This window comes from Oncorhynchus gorbuscha, linkage group LG20, assembly GCF_021184085.1.
Source record: "Oncorhynchus gorbuscha isolate QuinsamMale2020 ecotype Even-year linkage group LG20, OgorEven_v1.0, whole genome shotgun sequence".
Lineage (NCBI taxonomy): Eukaryota > Metazoa > Chordata > Actinopteri > Salmoniformes > Salmonidae > Oncorhynchus > Oncorhynchus gorbuscha.
The window spans coordinates 34,745,113-34,760,727 of NC_060192.1; the positions used below are offsets into that span (position 1 = coordinate 34,745,113).

Consider the following 15,615-nt stretch of genomic DNA (forward strand, 5'->3'; position numbering starts at 1 on the left):
CTGCTGTGCCTGTCACGACATCCATTCCTGTCCAGCACACTCCCTGCAGTCTCCTGCGTAGCAGTCCTAAAAAAGGCTTAATGGCTAATGTGTATAACTGCCCAGATAGAGGGCATCCTTGTCTAATGCCCCGTCTCACCCAGACTGGCCTACTGAGCCCCCCTCCAACCTTGACCATACATGACGCCCCAGCATACAACAGCTTCACACAGGTCAAAAAACTCTTCCCAAACCCAAACACAGACATCACATTAAACAGATACTCATGGTCCACTCTATCAAAAGCCTTCTCTTGATCAAAGTGACCTGTCCAAAGTTAATAATAATAATAATATATGCCATTTAGCAGACGCTTTTATCCAAAGCGACTTACAGTCATGTGTGCATACATTCTACGTATGGGTGGTCCCGGGGATCGAACCCACTACCCTGGCGTTACAAGCGCCATGCTCTACCAACTGAGCTACGGAAGGACCTCTCGACAAGTCCAACATGTCCCTGATTAAGAACAAGTTGTCCGTGATTGAGTGTCCCGGTACACAATATGTTTGGTCCTTATGTACTATCGAGTCCAAATGGAACTTCAGTCAGTCAGAGAGGACTTTGGCAAATATCTTGTAGTCCGCACAGAGTAATGCCACAGGCCTCCAGTTCTTAAGTTCACACAAGTCCCCTTTTTTGGGCAGGAGAGTCAGAGCCGCCCGATGGCAGCTCATCGGCAACTCTCCTACCCCAACGCATTCACGCAACACGCAAAAGAAGTCCTGTCCAATTATTCCCCATAATTTTTTATAAAACTCCACTGGGAGTCCATCGATTCCCGGTACATGACCGAGGGGACATCTGGGTTATGGCCTCTGCCAGTTCATGGGACAACAGAGGAATGTCCATTTCATCCCTCTGTGCCAGAGAGAGCTTAGGGAGTCCTGCGAACAAGACTTGAGCACACATAGGATCACACATTTCTGCCCTATACAACTCAGTATAAAACTCCACAGTCCGCTGCCACATCTCCTCCACCACAGAGGTCACCCGCCCATCAGACAGCCGCATCTCCCCCACCACAGAGGTCACCCGCCCATCAGACAGCCGCATCTCCCCACCACAGAGGTCACCCGCCCATCAGACAGCCGCATCTCCCCCACCACAGAGGTCACCCGCCCATCAGACAGCCGCATCTCCCCCACCACAGAGGTCACCCGCCCATCAGAGAGAGACAGAGAGAGACAGAGAGAGAGAGAGACAGACAGAGAGAGAGACAGAGAGAGACAGAGAGACAGAGACAGAGAGACAGACAGAGAGAGAGAGACAGAGAGACAGACAGAGAGAGACAGAGAGAGTGACAGAGAGAGTGACAGAGAGACAGACAGAGAGAGAGAGACAGAGAGACAGAGAGAGAGAGCAAGGGAGAAGGAGAGACAGACAGAGAGAGAGAGACAGAGAGATAGACAGAGAGAGAGAGAGAGACAGAGAGATAGACAGACAGAGAGAGAGAGACAGAGAGAGAGAGACAGAGAGAGAGCGAAAGAGAGAGACAGAGATAAAGAGTCCAGGCGTACCTTCCATCCTTCAGTATGTTGGTGACTCTCCTCTTCAGTAGACAGACACAGTAGGGGAGCAGACAGTTCTTCTCAACCAGACAGTTCAATTTGGTGACCAGCCAGAAGGCTACACCACACACACACACACACACACAAACACACACACACACAGAGTGGGCACAGACAGGTTAGGCTCAAAGGACTGGGTGTGCAGGTCATCACACATCACGAGCAAGAATGAAGCCTTACTAAGTTGAATTGTTTTGCAATGTTAATAAGGAATCATGGTGATTACATTATTACATTTACATTTACATTTAAGTCATTTAGCAGACGCTCTTATCCAGAGCGACTTACAAATTGGTGCATTCACCTTATGACATTACCAATACCGGTAATACCGTTAATAACATAATACTACTTACTGGACATGGTGTGCAGGCCATCACTCATCACAAGGTGGAACCGGGGTGGACCAGAACCCCTTATGATACGACGGACGTTCTGAGGAACAATAAGAGAGAAGGACAACCTGGTCTCAGAGCATTTTGTATTATTATGTATGTAATTCTGAGACACTACATTAAGTATGATATGTTACGTTTCTTATGGTATTAATTTGTGGATGTCCGTTATCCATTTCAAATTATACGTTACGAATTGCAATATGTACAATATGTTATGAATTATAGTTTGTGCATTATGGTGAGAATTTGCAAGACATGCACTATGTTATGAATTTGCTAAACTTTTGCCATGGCAAACGTTAGCTAGATGCCTAGGTTGCTAACGCTAGTGTTAGCTAGCTGGCTAAGGTTAGCTAGACTCGGGACTAGGTGTTACAGTTAAGGTTAGGGTTAAGGTTAGGAGTTGGGTTAAAGGGTTAAGGTTAGGGGAAGGGTTAAAGGGTTAAGGTTAAGGGAAGGGTTAGCTAACATGTTTAAAGTTAAGTATGGTTAGCTAACATTCTAAGTAGTTGCAAAGTAGCTAAAAAGTAGGAAATAGTTGCAACGTTGCAAATTAGCTAAAATGCTAAAGTTGGCCATGATGAGATTCATGTTTTTGCCTTAAGTAACCTTCTGTCTTAAGTTACCATACCAAACGTAACATATCATATTATTTTGAGTGTCCCGGATTTACTTTTACTATGTTACGTCTAGTCTATGAGACCAGGTTGAAAAGAATCATGGAGAACATTAGAGCTTAAAAGCCCTAAAAAGGCACAGCTCTTCAAACTACAAAGAGGTATTTTGCTTTGTGTTTTTTTATGTGTTTTCTGTTTAACGTCTGCTCAGACCACATTGCACACGTTCTATATACAGTATGTAATGTTCTATGACTGGCATTCCATGGAATGCCCACAGCCTTCATATGCTAAAATGTGTTCAGTATGTAATGTATATAATGATAATGACTATGTATTCATCCAATGACTGGCATTCCATGGAATGCCCACAGCCTTCATATGACATGTCTGCTAAAATGTGTTCTCTGTTTAACGTCTGCTCAGACCACATTGCACACGTTCTATGTACAGTATGTAATGTATATAATGACTATGTATTCATCCAATGACTCTGGCATTCCATGGAATGCCCACAGCCTTCATATGACATGTCTGCTAAAATGTGTTCTCTGTTTAACGTCTGCTCAGACCACATTGCACACGTTCTATGTACAGTATGTAATGTATATAATGACTATGTATTCATCCAATGACTCTGGCATTCCATGGAATGCCCACAGCCTTCATATGACATGTCTGCTAAAATGTGTTTTCTGGTTCTTCAATGACAGACGGAAGAGACAGTGTTAACTTTGATTCTATACAAGTAAAGAGCAACAAAATCAAACGTATTACATGGAAATGGCTTCATGATGCCAACAAACAAAAAAAGCGGAAGGTTCTTAAAACATTTAAAGAGATTTTCAAAAGATGTGGTTTTCCTGCAAGGGTTACATTTCTAAAAAGGAGATGTAATATTTAAAGAGAAAATCGGGTTTGAGAGGCCTATGCTGCCACCTACTGTAGCAACAGCAGAGGAGTAATAATAATAATATATAGACATGAATACGGCAGCAAAACAGAAGAGACTTCAGGAAACAGCAGAGGGAGCAGCCCCCTATCCACATCGATGGGACAGCAGTGGAGAAGGTGGAACGTTTGAAGTTCCTCTGTGTACATGTCACCGACAAACTGAAATGGTCCACGCACAGACAGTGTGGTGAAGAAAGCGCAACAGCGCCTCTTCAACCTCAGGAGGCTGACAAAATGTGACTTTTCACTGAAAACCATCATTAACTTCTATAGATGCACAATTGAGAGCATCCTGTTTGCCTGTATCACCGCCTGGTACGGCAACTGCACCGCCCACAAATGCAGGCCTCTGCAGAGGGTAGTGTGGTCTGCACAACGCATCACCAGGGGCAAACTACTTGCCTTCCAGGACACCTACAACACCCGATGTCACAGGAAGGCAAAAAAGATCATCAAGTACAATAACCACCCGAGCCACTGCCTGTTCACCCCGCTATCATCCAGAAGGTGAGATCAGTACAGGTGCATCAAATCTGGGACCGAGAGACTGAGAAACAGCTTCTATCTCAAGGCCATCAGATTGTTAAACAGCCACCACTAGCACAGAGAGGCTGCTGCCTACCTACAGACTTGATATCATTGGCCACTTTAATAAATGGAACACTAGTCACTTGAATAATGTTTACATATCTCGCATTACTCATCTCATATGTACAGTATATACTGTATAGTGTATCCTTCACTATCTATTCTTTACTATCTATTGCATCTTGGCCGCTCTGTCACTGCTCATCTATATATTTTATCCCATTCCTTTACTAGAATGTGTGTATTAGGTTTTGATGTGGAATGTGTTAGATATTAGGGTCTGTTGTGGAATTGTTAGATATTACCTGTTAGATACTGCTGCACTGTCGGATCTAGAAGCATAAGCATTTCACTACACTCGCAATAACATCTGCTAACCATGTGTATGTGACCAATAACATTTGATTTGATTTGATAGGCGATCTGATGGTCGTTAGCGAGTTGGGTACTACCAATGCATGTCCAGAGTGCATAAGAGGAGATTACCATGACTCAACGGCCAACTTGGAATTTGACTGCAGTCATGACTCAGGACTGTAATACGGTTATATACAGTGGGGCAAAAAAGTATTTAGTCAGCCAGCAATTGTGCAAGTTCTCCCACTTAAAAAAGATGAGAGAGGCCTGTAATTTTCATCATAGGTACACTTCAACTATGACAGACAAAATGAGAAAAGAAATCCAGAAAATCACATTGTAGGATTTTTTATGAATTTATTTGCAAATTATGGTGGAAAATAAGTATTTGGTCACCTACAAACAAGCAAGATTTCTGGCTCTCACAGACCTGTAACTTCTTCTTTAAGAGGCTCCTCTGTCCTCCACTCGTTACCTGTATTAATGGCACCTGTTTGAACTTGTTATCAATATAAAATACACCTGTCACAACCTCAAACAGTCACACTCCAAACTCCACTATGGCCAAGACCAAAGAGCTTTCAAATTCTTTTAAAAAATCCTACAATGTGATTTTCTGGAATTCTTTTTCTCATTTTGTCTATCATAGTTGAAGTGTACCTATGTTGAAAATTACAGGCCTCTCTCATCTTTTTAAGTGGGAGAACTTGCACAATTGGTGTCTGACTAAATACTTTTTTGCCCCACTGTATAACTGTGTATGTGATGTGTCAAGGAATGGGAAGATGACATTTGTCTATGGAAAGTTACTGTGAGAGAAAAGGGGAACAGAATGTCCAGAGTTGAGTAAGATGGTCAGTCATAACCGCTTGAAGTTGAACTGCTACCAGACTGCTCTGACAGCTCTGACAACAATGCCATGTGTCATCAGTTTAGAAAGACAGATGTTCTGAGTAGTCACACCCTGAGTAGTTACACCCTGAGTAGTTACACCCTGAGTAGTCACACCCTGAGTAGTTACACCCTGAGTAGTTACACCCTGAGTAGTCACACCCTGAGTAGTTACACCCTGAGTAGTTACACCATTAAAACTTATTTGGGATCGTTGTCCCTTCCACGGGACAGCTGAGCTAACGTAGGCTAATGCAATTAGCATGAGGTTGTAAGTAACAAGAACATTTCCCAGGACATAGACATATCTGTTGTTGGGAGAAAGCTTAATTTCTTGTTAATCTAACTGCACTGTCCAATTTACAGTCGCTATTACAGTGAAATAATACCATGCTATTGTTTGAGGAGAGTGTACAATTTTGAACATTAACGGTTATTAAATAAACAAATTAGGGACATTTGGGAAGTCTTGATACAACATTTTGAACAGAAATGCAATGGTCCATTGGATTAGTCTTAAACTTTGCACATACACTGCTGCCATCTAGCGGCCAAAATCTAGATTGCACCTGGGCTGGAATAATACATTATGTCCTTTCTCTTGCATTTGAAAGATGATGGTACAAAATAAATACAAAAGAACGGTTGTTTTTTCTTTATATTATCTTTTTACCAGATCAATTGTGTTATATTCTCCTACATTCCTTTCACATTTACACAAACTTCAAAGTGGTTCCTTTCAAATGATACCAAGAATATGCATATTCTTACTTCAGGGCCTGAGCTACAGGCAGATAGATTTGGGTGTCATTTTAGGCAAAAATTGGGGAAAAAGGGGCGGATGCTTAAGATGAATCTCTTCATGATATATACATGTCTGTTTGATCATGTACAAAGTGTGTTTGCAGCTGAAGCAACCCAGCTGAAGTGGGGTGAATAAACTTGGTTTGAGCTATATAGTCGTCTGTTATAGTCGTCTGTTTATAGTCGTCTGTTTGAGTTTATACTCTGTTTTTCAGAACCTAACAATGTATTGTAGAGACGCAGCAAATAGAACACTTACCAACAACTGAAGCAGAGGATTGTGCACGTAAGTGCCTTTGGTCAGGGCCTGAATGAGACAATGATTATTTCATTAAATGTTTATGACAATATCTTTATTCAATAGAGAATTGCATCAGAAAAGGCATAGTCCAAACCCCATATCTTTACCATATATAGTTACAGATGATTTATTCATAGAATTTCTCATGGTTAGATTGAATAGAATGTCATTAAGACCATGGTCAAAAAGGGGGTTGCTGCTCAATAGAACTCACCGCTCCAAAACAAAACAGTGCTAACGTTGAACGTCAACTGACAAGCTAGCTAGTGGCTGCAGGTTTGTGTTTGATTAATATGGGCTTTTACTAAATTACAGCTGGCGGAATACAAAACAAATTCAGCCTATAACCAGTATGTCAGGATTTGGACAGGGTTGTTCCAGTTTTTGGTCACTAGATGCCCCCATTGTGCCTTTTGACCTTTTGTTTTCCCTTGATCCCCATTATTATTTGCACCTGTGCCTCGTTTCCCCTGATTGTATTTAAACCCTTTGTTTTACTCAGTTCTTTGCTCTGTGTTTGTATGTTAGCACCCAGCCCTAGTACTCTGTGAACTCTTGTTGATCCCGGTGGACTCTCTTGTGGAATTCTGTTTTTTGTTCTTGTTTGTTTGTTTTTGAGTATCTTTTGAGGCTTTTTGTGCTATACCTTCCACCTTGTGGATTTACCTTTTTTGTCCATGAGGATTACCTTTGTTCTTGTGGATTTCCTTTTGAGGTTATGGAGTTACATGTTTTCCTGAAGAACTTCACTTTTTACTTCATTAAATACACCGTCTCAAGTACTGCTGTGTCTGCCTCATCTTCTGGGTTCTGCCGACTATTCGTGGCTCAGTTGGTTAAGTGACTGTTTCTCACTCCGGAGACCTGGGTTCGTAACTGGGTCCTGACACAGTACCTGTCAAAATAAGTTTTATATTTGAGATTCTTCAAAGTACCCATTGTCCTGTTGAAAAACAAATGACAGTCCCACTATACCCAACCCAGATGGAATGGCGTATTGCTGCAGAATGCTGTGGTAGCCATGCCAGTTAAGTGTGCCTTGAATTCTAAATAAATCACAGACAGTGTCACCAGCAAAGCTCCGCCACATCATCACACTTACTCCTCCATACTTCACGGTGGTAACCACACATATGGAGATCATCTGTTCACCGACTCTGCGTCTCACAAAGACACAACGGATGGAACCAAAAATCTCAAATGTTCAGCAACGGACATAAATCTTCATAGAAAATCTTTCTATTCATGAAAATCACAAGTGAAATATATTGGAACACAGCTTAGCCTTTTGTTAATCACCCTGTCATCTCAGATTTTCAAAATATGCTTTACAGCCAAAGCTAGACAAGCATTTGTGTAAGTTTATAGTGTTTTCTATCCAAAGCTGTCAATTATATGCATATTCTAGCAGCTTGTCCTGACAAAATATCCAGTTTAAAACGGGAACGTTTTTTTTTCCAAAAATGAAAATACTGCCCCCTAGTACCAACAGGTTGAAATGCATTCCAGATGACAACCTCATGAAGCTCATTGAGAAAATGCCAATAGTGTGCAAAGCTGTCATCAAGGCAAAGGGTGGCTACTTTGAAGAATCTCAAATATATCACTTTTTTGGTTACTACATGATTCCATGTGTGTTATTTCATAGTTCTGTTGTTTTCACTATTATTCTATAATGTAGAAAATAATAAACATAAAGAAAAACTCTTGAATGAGTAGGTCTGTTCAAACTTTTAACTGGTACTGAATATAAATATATATATATATATATATATATATATATATATTTTAACTAACTAAGCTAACAGACTGATTTTCAATATCTACCCTCCCCCCCAAAAAATCTGTTACAGTTTTTATTGTGAATATCTGTGAACACTGTTATTTAACCAACAATGTACTATGCAGATATCACTCAGCTATTTCTCGGTTACTAAAATGCAAATAGTTCAATCAGTTTCAGTTTATGTGACTGTGTTGTATTGAGAAACGTATAGTGTGTTAATGAGTTTAGATTTAAAATGATTGCAGGAGTTGAGTTATTTGAATTAACAAATGACAATGGAGTTTCCGTTCTTGAATTGAAACAATTGGATTAGGAGATGCAAGTGCGGTAAAAGTTCAGGGATGTATTGGGGAGTTGGGCTGAAGACACTGCAGAGAGAAGTCGACTGTAATGTGTCATGGAGGACATTTAAAAAAGTTCAGGGATGTATTGGGGAGTTGGGCTGAAGACACTGCAGAGAGAAGTCGACTGTAATGTGTCATGGAGGACATTTTAAAAAGTTCAGGGATGTATTGGGGAGTTGGGCTGAAGACACTGCAGAGAGAAGTCGACTGTAATGTGTCATGGAGGACATTTTAAAAAGTTCAGGGATGTATTGGGGAGTTGGGCTGAAGACACTGCAGAGAGAAGTCGACTGTAATGTGTCATGGAGGACATTTTAAAAATCTGTTCCGTTTGTTATAAGTATGCTTCGGAGTCTTCAGTAAAAGAAACCAGCATCTTAGGATGCAACAGTGACAAAACAAGCAAGTATGGTGCAGATAATCATTGTACCATCTAAATCTTTGTGAAATATATTTTCCATATTGTCAGTTGTTTGAAGCACAAAACCGAAAGTAAAAGAACGGGAAGTATAGAAATAGCGCATATCGAACATATTTACAGCTTCTTAGACTTTATTTAAATGCGAATGACGGATCTATAACACACATTTCTATGTGAATTTGGTCAGATGCCAACAAATGTAGCTTTAAGAACAAGCATATTAAGGTTGTAATATTGTAGGGAACAATCAAATGATTCATTGTATGTCATTCAAATAATAGCATAGGCTAAGGAAAACCAGGTTTAAAAAAATATATATTTTTACTGCTCGAGTTACATTGGCGCCTTGGGGGTGTGTGGTAAATGGCCAGTATACCACGGCTAAAGTCCGCTGTGCGTGGTCCATCAGAACAGCCCTTAGCCGTGGAATATTGGCCATCTATCACACTTCCTCATGCCTTATTTCTTAAATATCCCACTGTAGGCACTGCAGATTGCAAAAAATTGCTATTACACTAAGTTAGCCTGCAACTACAAACAACACAATGAGTGATAAGTATTATGTCTATGTTGTAACTTGCCTCAATTGCACCGCCTGTGAGATTTAATGTCATTTTTCAGTGGAAGTCGTGTCCAATTTAAAAGCACCTTTATATTGCTACTCTTTGCCTTATGTGGTACAGCGTGGCCTCTCCCTTGAAGAACCTGCGACAGAGAGAGTGCTTTCAATTTCAATGGCGACGCCACATCGCCTTTTCCGGATTCTTCTTAGCCAATCATATATTAGTCGGCCGGAGCCACCGCCCCTGTGTGTGTTCTCCATACCTCCCACTCATATCTCCCTCTCTCTCTCCCTCCTTCGCTCACTCTGTCTCTGTTTCTCTCCCCTCTCTCTCTCCTGTAGGGTTTTTGTCGTGCTTCCCGGACATCAGAACAGCTCTCTCTGTGCTATGCACTATTCCTCCTACAGTGCTACAGGGTAAGGGGAACATGGTCAAAGAGTATATCTCAATAGTCTAGATCTTTTGTCCAGTTCTTTCAGAACATCCTATTATGGCTATTTAAATCAAATCAAATCAAATTGTATTCGTCACATGCTTACTTACAAGCCCTTAAGAAGCCTTTTGGACCTAGACTTTCTGTGCAGTAGCAGAGAGAACAGTCTATGACTAGGGTGGATGGATTTTTTGATAATTTTTAGGTCCTTCCTCTGACACCACCTGGAATAGAGGTACTGGATGGCAGGAAGCTTGGCCCCAGTGATGTACCGCATGCACTACCCTAAGTCAGGATGCTCTTGATGGTGCAGCTGTGAAACCTTTTGAGGATCTGAGGACCAATGCCAAAAATGTGCAGTATTTGAAGGGGAATAGGTTTTGTCGTGCCCTCTTCACTACTGGCTTGGTGTGCTTGGACCATGATAGTTTATTGGTGATGTGGACACCAAGGAACTTGAAGCTCTCAACCTGCTCCACTACAGCCCCGTCAATGAAAATGGGGGCATGCTCGGTCCTCCTTTTCCTGTAGTCCACAATCATCTCCTTTGTATTGATCACGTTGCGGGAGAGGTTGTTGTCCTGGCACCATATGGCTAGGTCTCTGAGCTCCTCCCTGTAGGATGTCTCACCATTGTCAGTGATCAGGCCTACCACTGTTGTGTCAGAGGCTAACCTAATGATGGTGTTGGAGTCATGCCTGACCATGATGTCATGAGCGAACAGGGATTACAGGAGGAGACTGAGCACGCACCACTTAGGGACCCCCGTGTTGAGGATCAGCATGGAGGATGAGTTGTTACCTACCCTTACCACCTGGGGGCGGCCCATCAGGAAGTCCAGGATCCAGTTGCAGAGGGATGTGTTTAGTCCAAGGGTCCTTAGCTGAGTGATGCGCATGGAGGGTACTACGGTGTTGAACGCTGAGCTGTAGTCAGTGAATACAATTCTCACATAGGTGTTCCTTTAGTCCAGGTGGGAAAGGGAAGTGTGGAGTGAAATAGAGATTGCATCATCTGTGGATTTGTTGGGGTGTTATGCAAATTGGAGTGGGTTTAGGGTTTCTGAGATAACGGTGTTGATGTGAGCCATGACCACCCTTTAATTTAGGCAGGTTACCTTAGTGTTCTTGGGCACAGGGACTATGGTGGTCTGCTTGAAACATGTTGGTATTACAGACTCAGACAGGGAGAGGTTGAACATGTCAGTGAAGATACTTTCCAGTTGGTCAGTGCATGTTGGTCAGTACACGTCCAGGTAATCTGTCTGGCCCAGCGGCCTTGTGAATGTTGACCTGTTTAAAGGTCTTACTCACATCGGCTACAGAGAGCGTGATCACACAGTTGTCCAGAACAGCTGATGCTATCATGCATATTTCAGTGTTACCTGCCTCAAAGCGAGCATAGTGTGGTGTGGTGTGCAGGTGTGCTTCCCTTTGTAGTCTGTAATAGTTTGCCAGCCCTGCCATATCCAACAAGCGTCGGAGCCGGTGTAGTATGATTCGATCTCAGTCCTGTATTGACGCTTTGCCTGTTTGTCCGAGGACATAGCAGGATTTCTTAAAGGGTTCCGGGTTAGTGTCCCGCTCCTTGAATGCGACAGCTCTACCCTTTAGCGTTGTGTTGATCTTTCCTGTAATCCATGGCTTCTGGTTGTGGTATGTACGTACGGTCACTGTTGTTAACAACGTTATCGATGCACTGATTAGCCAGTGACTGATGTGGTAAACTCCTCAATGCCATTGGAAGAATCCCGGAACATATTCCATAGTCTGTGCTAGCAAAACAGTCCCGTGGGTTAGCATCTGCTTCATCTGACCTCTTTTTTTATTGACTGAATCACTGGCACTTCCTGCTTTAGTTTAAGCTTGTAAGCAGGAATCAGGATGATAGAATTATGGTCAGATGTGCCAAATGGAGAGCGAGGGAGAGCATTGCACAATTATCATGCTGGTAGAAATGAGGTATAAAGAATTTAAGTTTCCCTGCACTAATGTCCCCGGACACTAGGAGCGCTGCCTCTGCGTGAGCTTTTTCCTGTTTGCTTACAGCCATATACAGCTCACTGAGTGATGACCTACAGTATATAACTTGTTGAGTGGGGTCTTAGTGCCAGTATCGGTTTGTGGTGGTAAATAGACAGCTACGTATAATATAGATGAAAACTCTCTTCGTAAATAGTGTAGTCTACATTTTATCATGAGATGATTCACCTCAGGCGATCTAAACCTGGAGACTTCCTTAGATTTTGTGCACCAGTTGTTGTTTACAAATAAACAATAGACCGTCACCACGTATTACAAGAGGCCGCTGTTCCTGCCGAAAAAGCGTAAAACCCTCCAACTGTATGTTGATCATGTCGTCGTTCAGCCACGACTATGTGAAACATAAGATACTACAGTTTTTAATGTCCCGTTTGTAGGATATACGCACTTGTAGTTCGTCTATTTTATTATCCAATGATTGTGCGTTGGCTAATCGGACCGATGGTAGATCACCCACTCACCGTCGGATCCTTGCAAGGGCACCCCGACCTACATCCCCGATATCTCCGTCTCTTTCTCCTGCTAATGACAGGGATGTGGGCCTTGTCGGGCGTCTGAAGTAAATCCTTTGCGTCCGACTCGTTAAAGAAAAAAATATTTGTCTCGTACGAGGTGAGTCATCGCTGTCCTGATATCTAAAAGCTCATTTTGGTCAAAAGAAACCAAGAAACATTATGTACAAAATAAGTACCAAATAACATGAAAAAACACACACCAGAGCACAACTGGTTAGGGGAACGTAAAACGGCAGCCATCTCCTCCGGTGCCATTCTAAACGACACACACGTTTTGAATGAACATTAAACTGTTTATCTGTCCATCTCCAATGTGTGTGTGTGTGTGTGTGTGTGTGTGTGTGTGTGTGTGTGTGTGTGTGTGTGTGTGTGTGTGTGTGTGTGTGTGTGTGTGTGTGTGTGTGTGTGTGTGTGTGTGTGTGTGTGTGTGTGTGTGTGCGTGCGTGCGTGCGTGCGTGCGTGCGTGCGTGCGTGCGTGCGTGTGCGTGCGTGTGTTTAACTGTAAATCCCCACATGAATGGTAAACAAATAAAAAAATGTACCAACTGGGGACATTTTGTTTGTCACCATGATGTCAAATGATATTTCTATAGGGTTTAGGGTTAAGGCTAGATTTAGTGTTATATTTAGGGTTAGGAGCTAGGGTTAAAAAACAAACAGGTGTAGACTAACAGTGAAATGCTTACTTACAGGTCCATCCCAACAACGCAGGGAGAAAAAAAAGAGAAATAAAGGAATAAATACACATTGAGTATTGATAACTTGACTATATACACGGGCTACCAGTACCGAGTTGATGTGCAGAGGTATGTGGTAATTGAGGTAGATATGTACATATAGGTAGGGATAAAGTGACAAGGCAACAGGATAGATAATAAACAGTAAAAGCAGCGCATATGATGAGTCAAAATTAGTTAGTGCAAAAAGGGTCAAGGCAGATCCTAACCCGCATATATCTATTCTATATAACGTACTGTTTAGCAGTCCTCTGACATGGAGGTAGAAGCTGTTCAGGGTCCTGTTGGTTCCAGACTTGGCGCATTGGTACAACTTGCCATGCGCTAGCAGAGAGAACAGTATATGACATGATTGACTTCCTCTGACACCTCCTGGTATAGAGGTCCTGGATGACAGGGAGCTCGGCCCCAGGGATGTACTGGGCCATATGAACTACCTTATATAGCGTCTAGCGGTCGGATGCCAAGCAGTTGCCATACCAAGTGGTGAAGCAGCCGGTCAAGATGCTCTCGATGGTGCAGCTGTAAACCATTTTGAAGGCCCATGACAAATCTTCTCAGCCTCCTGAGGGGAAAGAGGCATTGTCCTGATTTCTTCACGACTGGGTTGGTGTGAACGATAGTTCCTTAGTGATGTGGACAGGTAGCAACTTTTAGCTCTCAATCCGCTCCACTACAGCCCTATCAATGTGTATGGGCGTGTGCTTGGCCCTCCGTTCCTTGTAGTCCACGATCAGCTCCTTTGTCTTGCTGGCATTGAGGGAGAGGTTGTTGTTGTCCTGGCATCACACTGCCAGGTCTCTGACCTCCTCCCTACAGGCTGTCTCATCATTATTAGTGATCAGGTCTACCGCCGTCATTTTGTCAGAAAACTTAATGATGGTGTTGGAGTTGTGCTTGGCCACACAGTCATGGGTGAACAGGGAGCACACGAGTAGACTAACCACGCAACCCTGAGGGTCCCTCGTGTTGAGGGTCAGTGTGTCAGATGTTTGGTTGCCTACCCTCACAACCTGAGGGCGGCCATTCAGGAAGTCCAGGAGCCAGTTGCAGAGGGAGGTGTTCAGTCCCATAGTCTTTAGCTTAGCGATGAGCTTGGAGGGCACTATGGTGTTGAATGCTGAGCTGTAGTCAATGAACAGAATTCTCACATAGGCGTTCCTCTTGTCCAGGTGGGTGAAGGCAGTGTGTATGTCAATAGAGATTAATCTGTGGATCTGTTGGGGCGGTATGCAAATTGGAGTGGGTCTAGGGTGTCTGGGATGATGTTGTTGATCTAAGCCATAACCAGACTTTCAAAATAATTCCAAATCTAAGATATATATATATATATATATATTATATATGTGGTGGTGACACTCCTCTTCAGTAGACAGAAACAGTAGGGGAGCAGACAGTTCTCCTCAACCAGACAGTTCAACTGGAACTGGGTCAACACACACACACACACACACACACACACACACACACACACACACACACACACACACACACACACACACACACACACACACACACACACACACACACACACACACACACACACACACACACAGGTTAGGCTGAGAATTAACCCTTACTAAGGTAATATTTTTAGCAATGTTAATAAGGAATTATAGTGATTACATTATTACCAATACCGCTAATAAAGTTAATAACATAATACTACTTACTGGACATGGTGTGCAGGCCATCACTCATCACGAGGTGTAACCGGGGTGGACCAGAACCCCTTATGATACGACGGACGTTCTGAGGAACAATAAGAGAGAAGGACAACCTGGTCTCAGAGCATGTTGTATTATTCTGTAATTATGTATGTCAATCGGAGACGCTACATTAAGTATGATATGTTACGTTTCTCATGGTATTCATTTATGGATGTCTATCATCCATTTCAAATTATGTTTCCGAATTGCAATTGGCACAATATGTTAATGAATTATAATTTGTACATTATGAAACTAATAAGCAAAACGTACAATATGTTATGAATTTGCTAAACTTTAGTTTTGGCTAATGTTAGCTTGATGGCTAGGTTGCTAATGCTAGCTAGGCTAGGGATTATGTGTTTAAAAAAATAATAATTTCACCTTTATTTAACCAGGTAGGCTAGTTGAGAACAAGTTCTCATTTGCAACTGCGACCTGGCCAAGATAAAGCATAGCAGTGTGAACAGACAACACAGAGTTACACATGGAGTAAACAATTAACAAGTCAATAACACAGTAGAAAAAAAGGGGAGTCTATATA

The 15,615-nt window shown here is 42.4% G+C and overlaps 1 protein-coding gene across 1 annotated transcript in view; it reads right to left on the bottom strand.

The window, feature by feature from the left end:
- LOC124006899 (replication protein A 70 kDa DNA-binding subunit-like) overlaps nt 1-14,435 on the bottom strand; it is a 108,805-nt gene extending 94,370 nt beyond the window's left edge. Inside the window, exons 1-4 of the mRNA XM_046317087.1 lie at nt 14,367-14,435; nt 6,479-6,526; nt 1,967-2,045; nt 1,560-1,668 (exon numbers count right to left, since the gene is read on the bottom strand). Of these exons, the coding sequence (XP_046173043.1) occupies nt 1,560-1,668; nt 1,967-2,045; nt 6,479-6,526; nt 14,367-14,435 (305 nt within the window). The remainder of the gene's footprint in view (nt 1-1,559; nt 1,669-1,966; nt 2,046-6,478; nt 6,527-14,366) is intronic.
- Between the last annotated feature and the right edge of the window lie 1,180 nt (nt 14,436-15,615).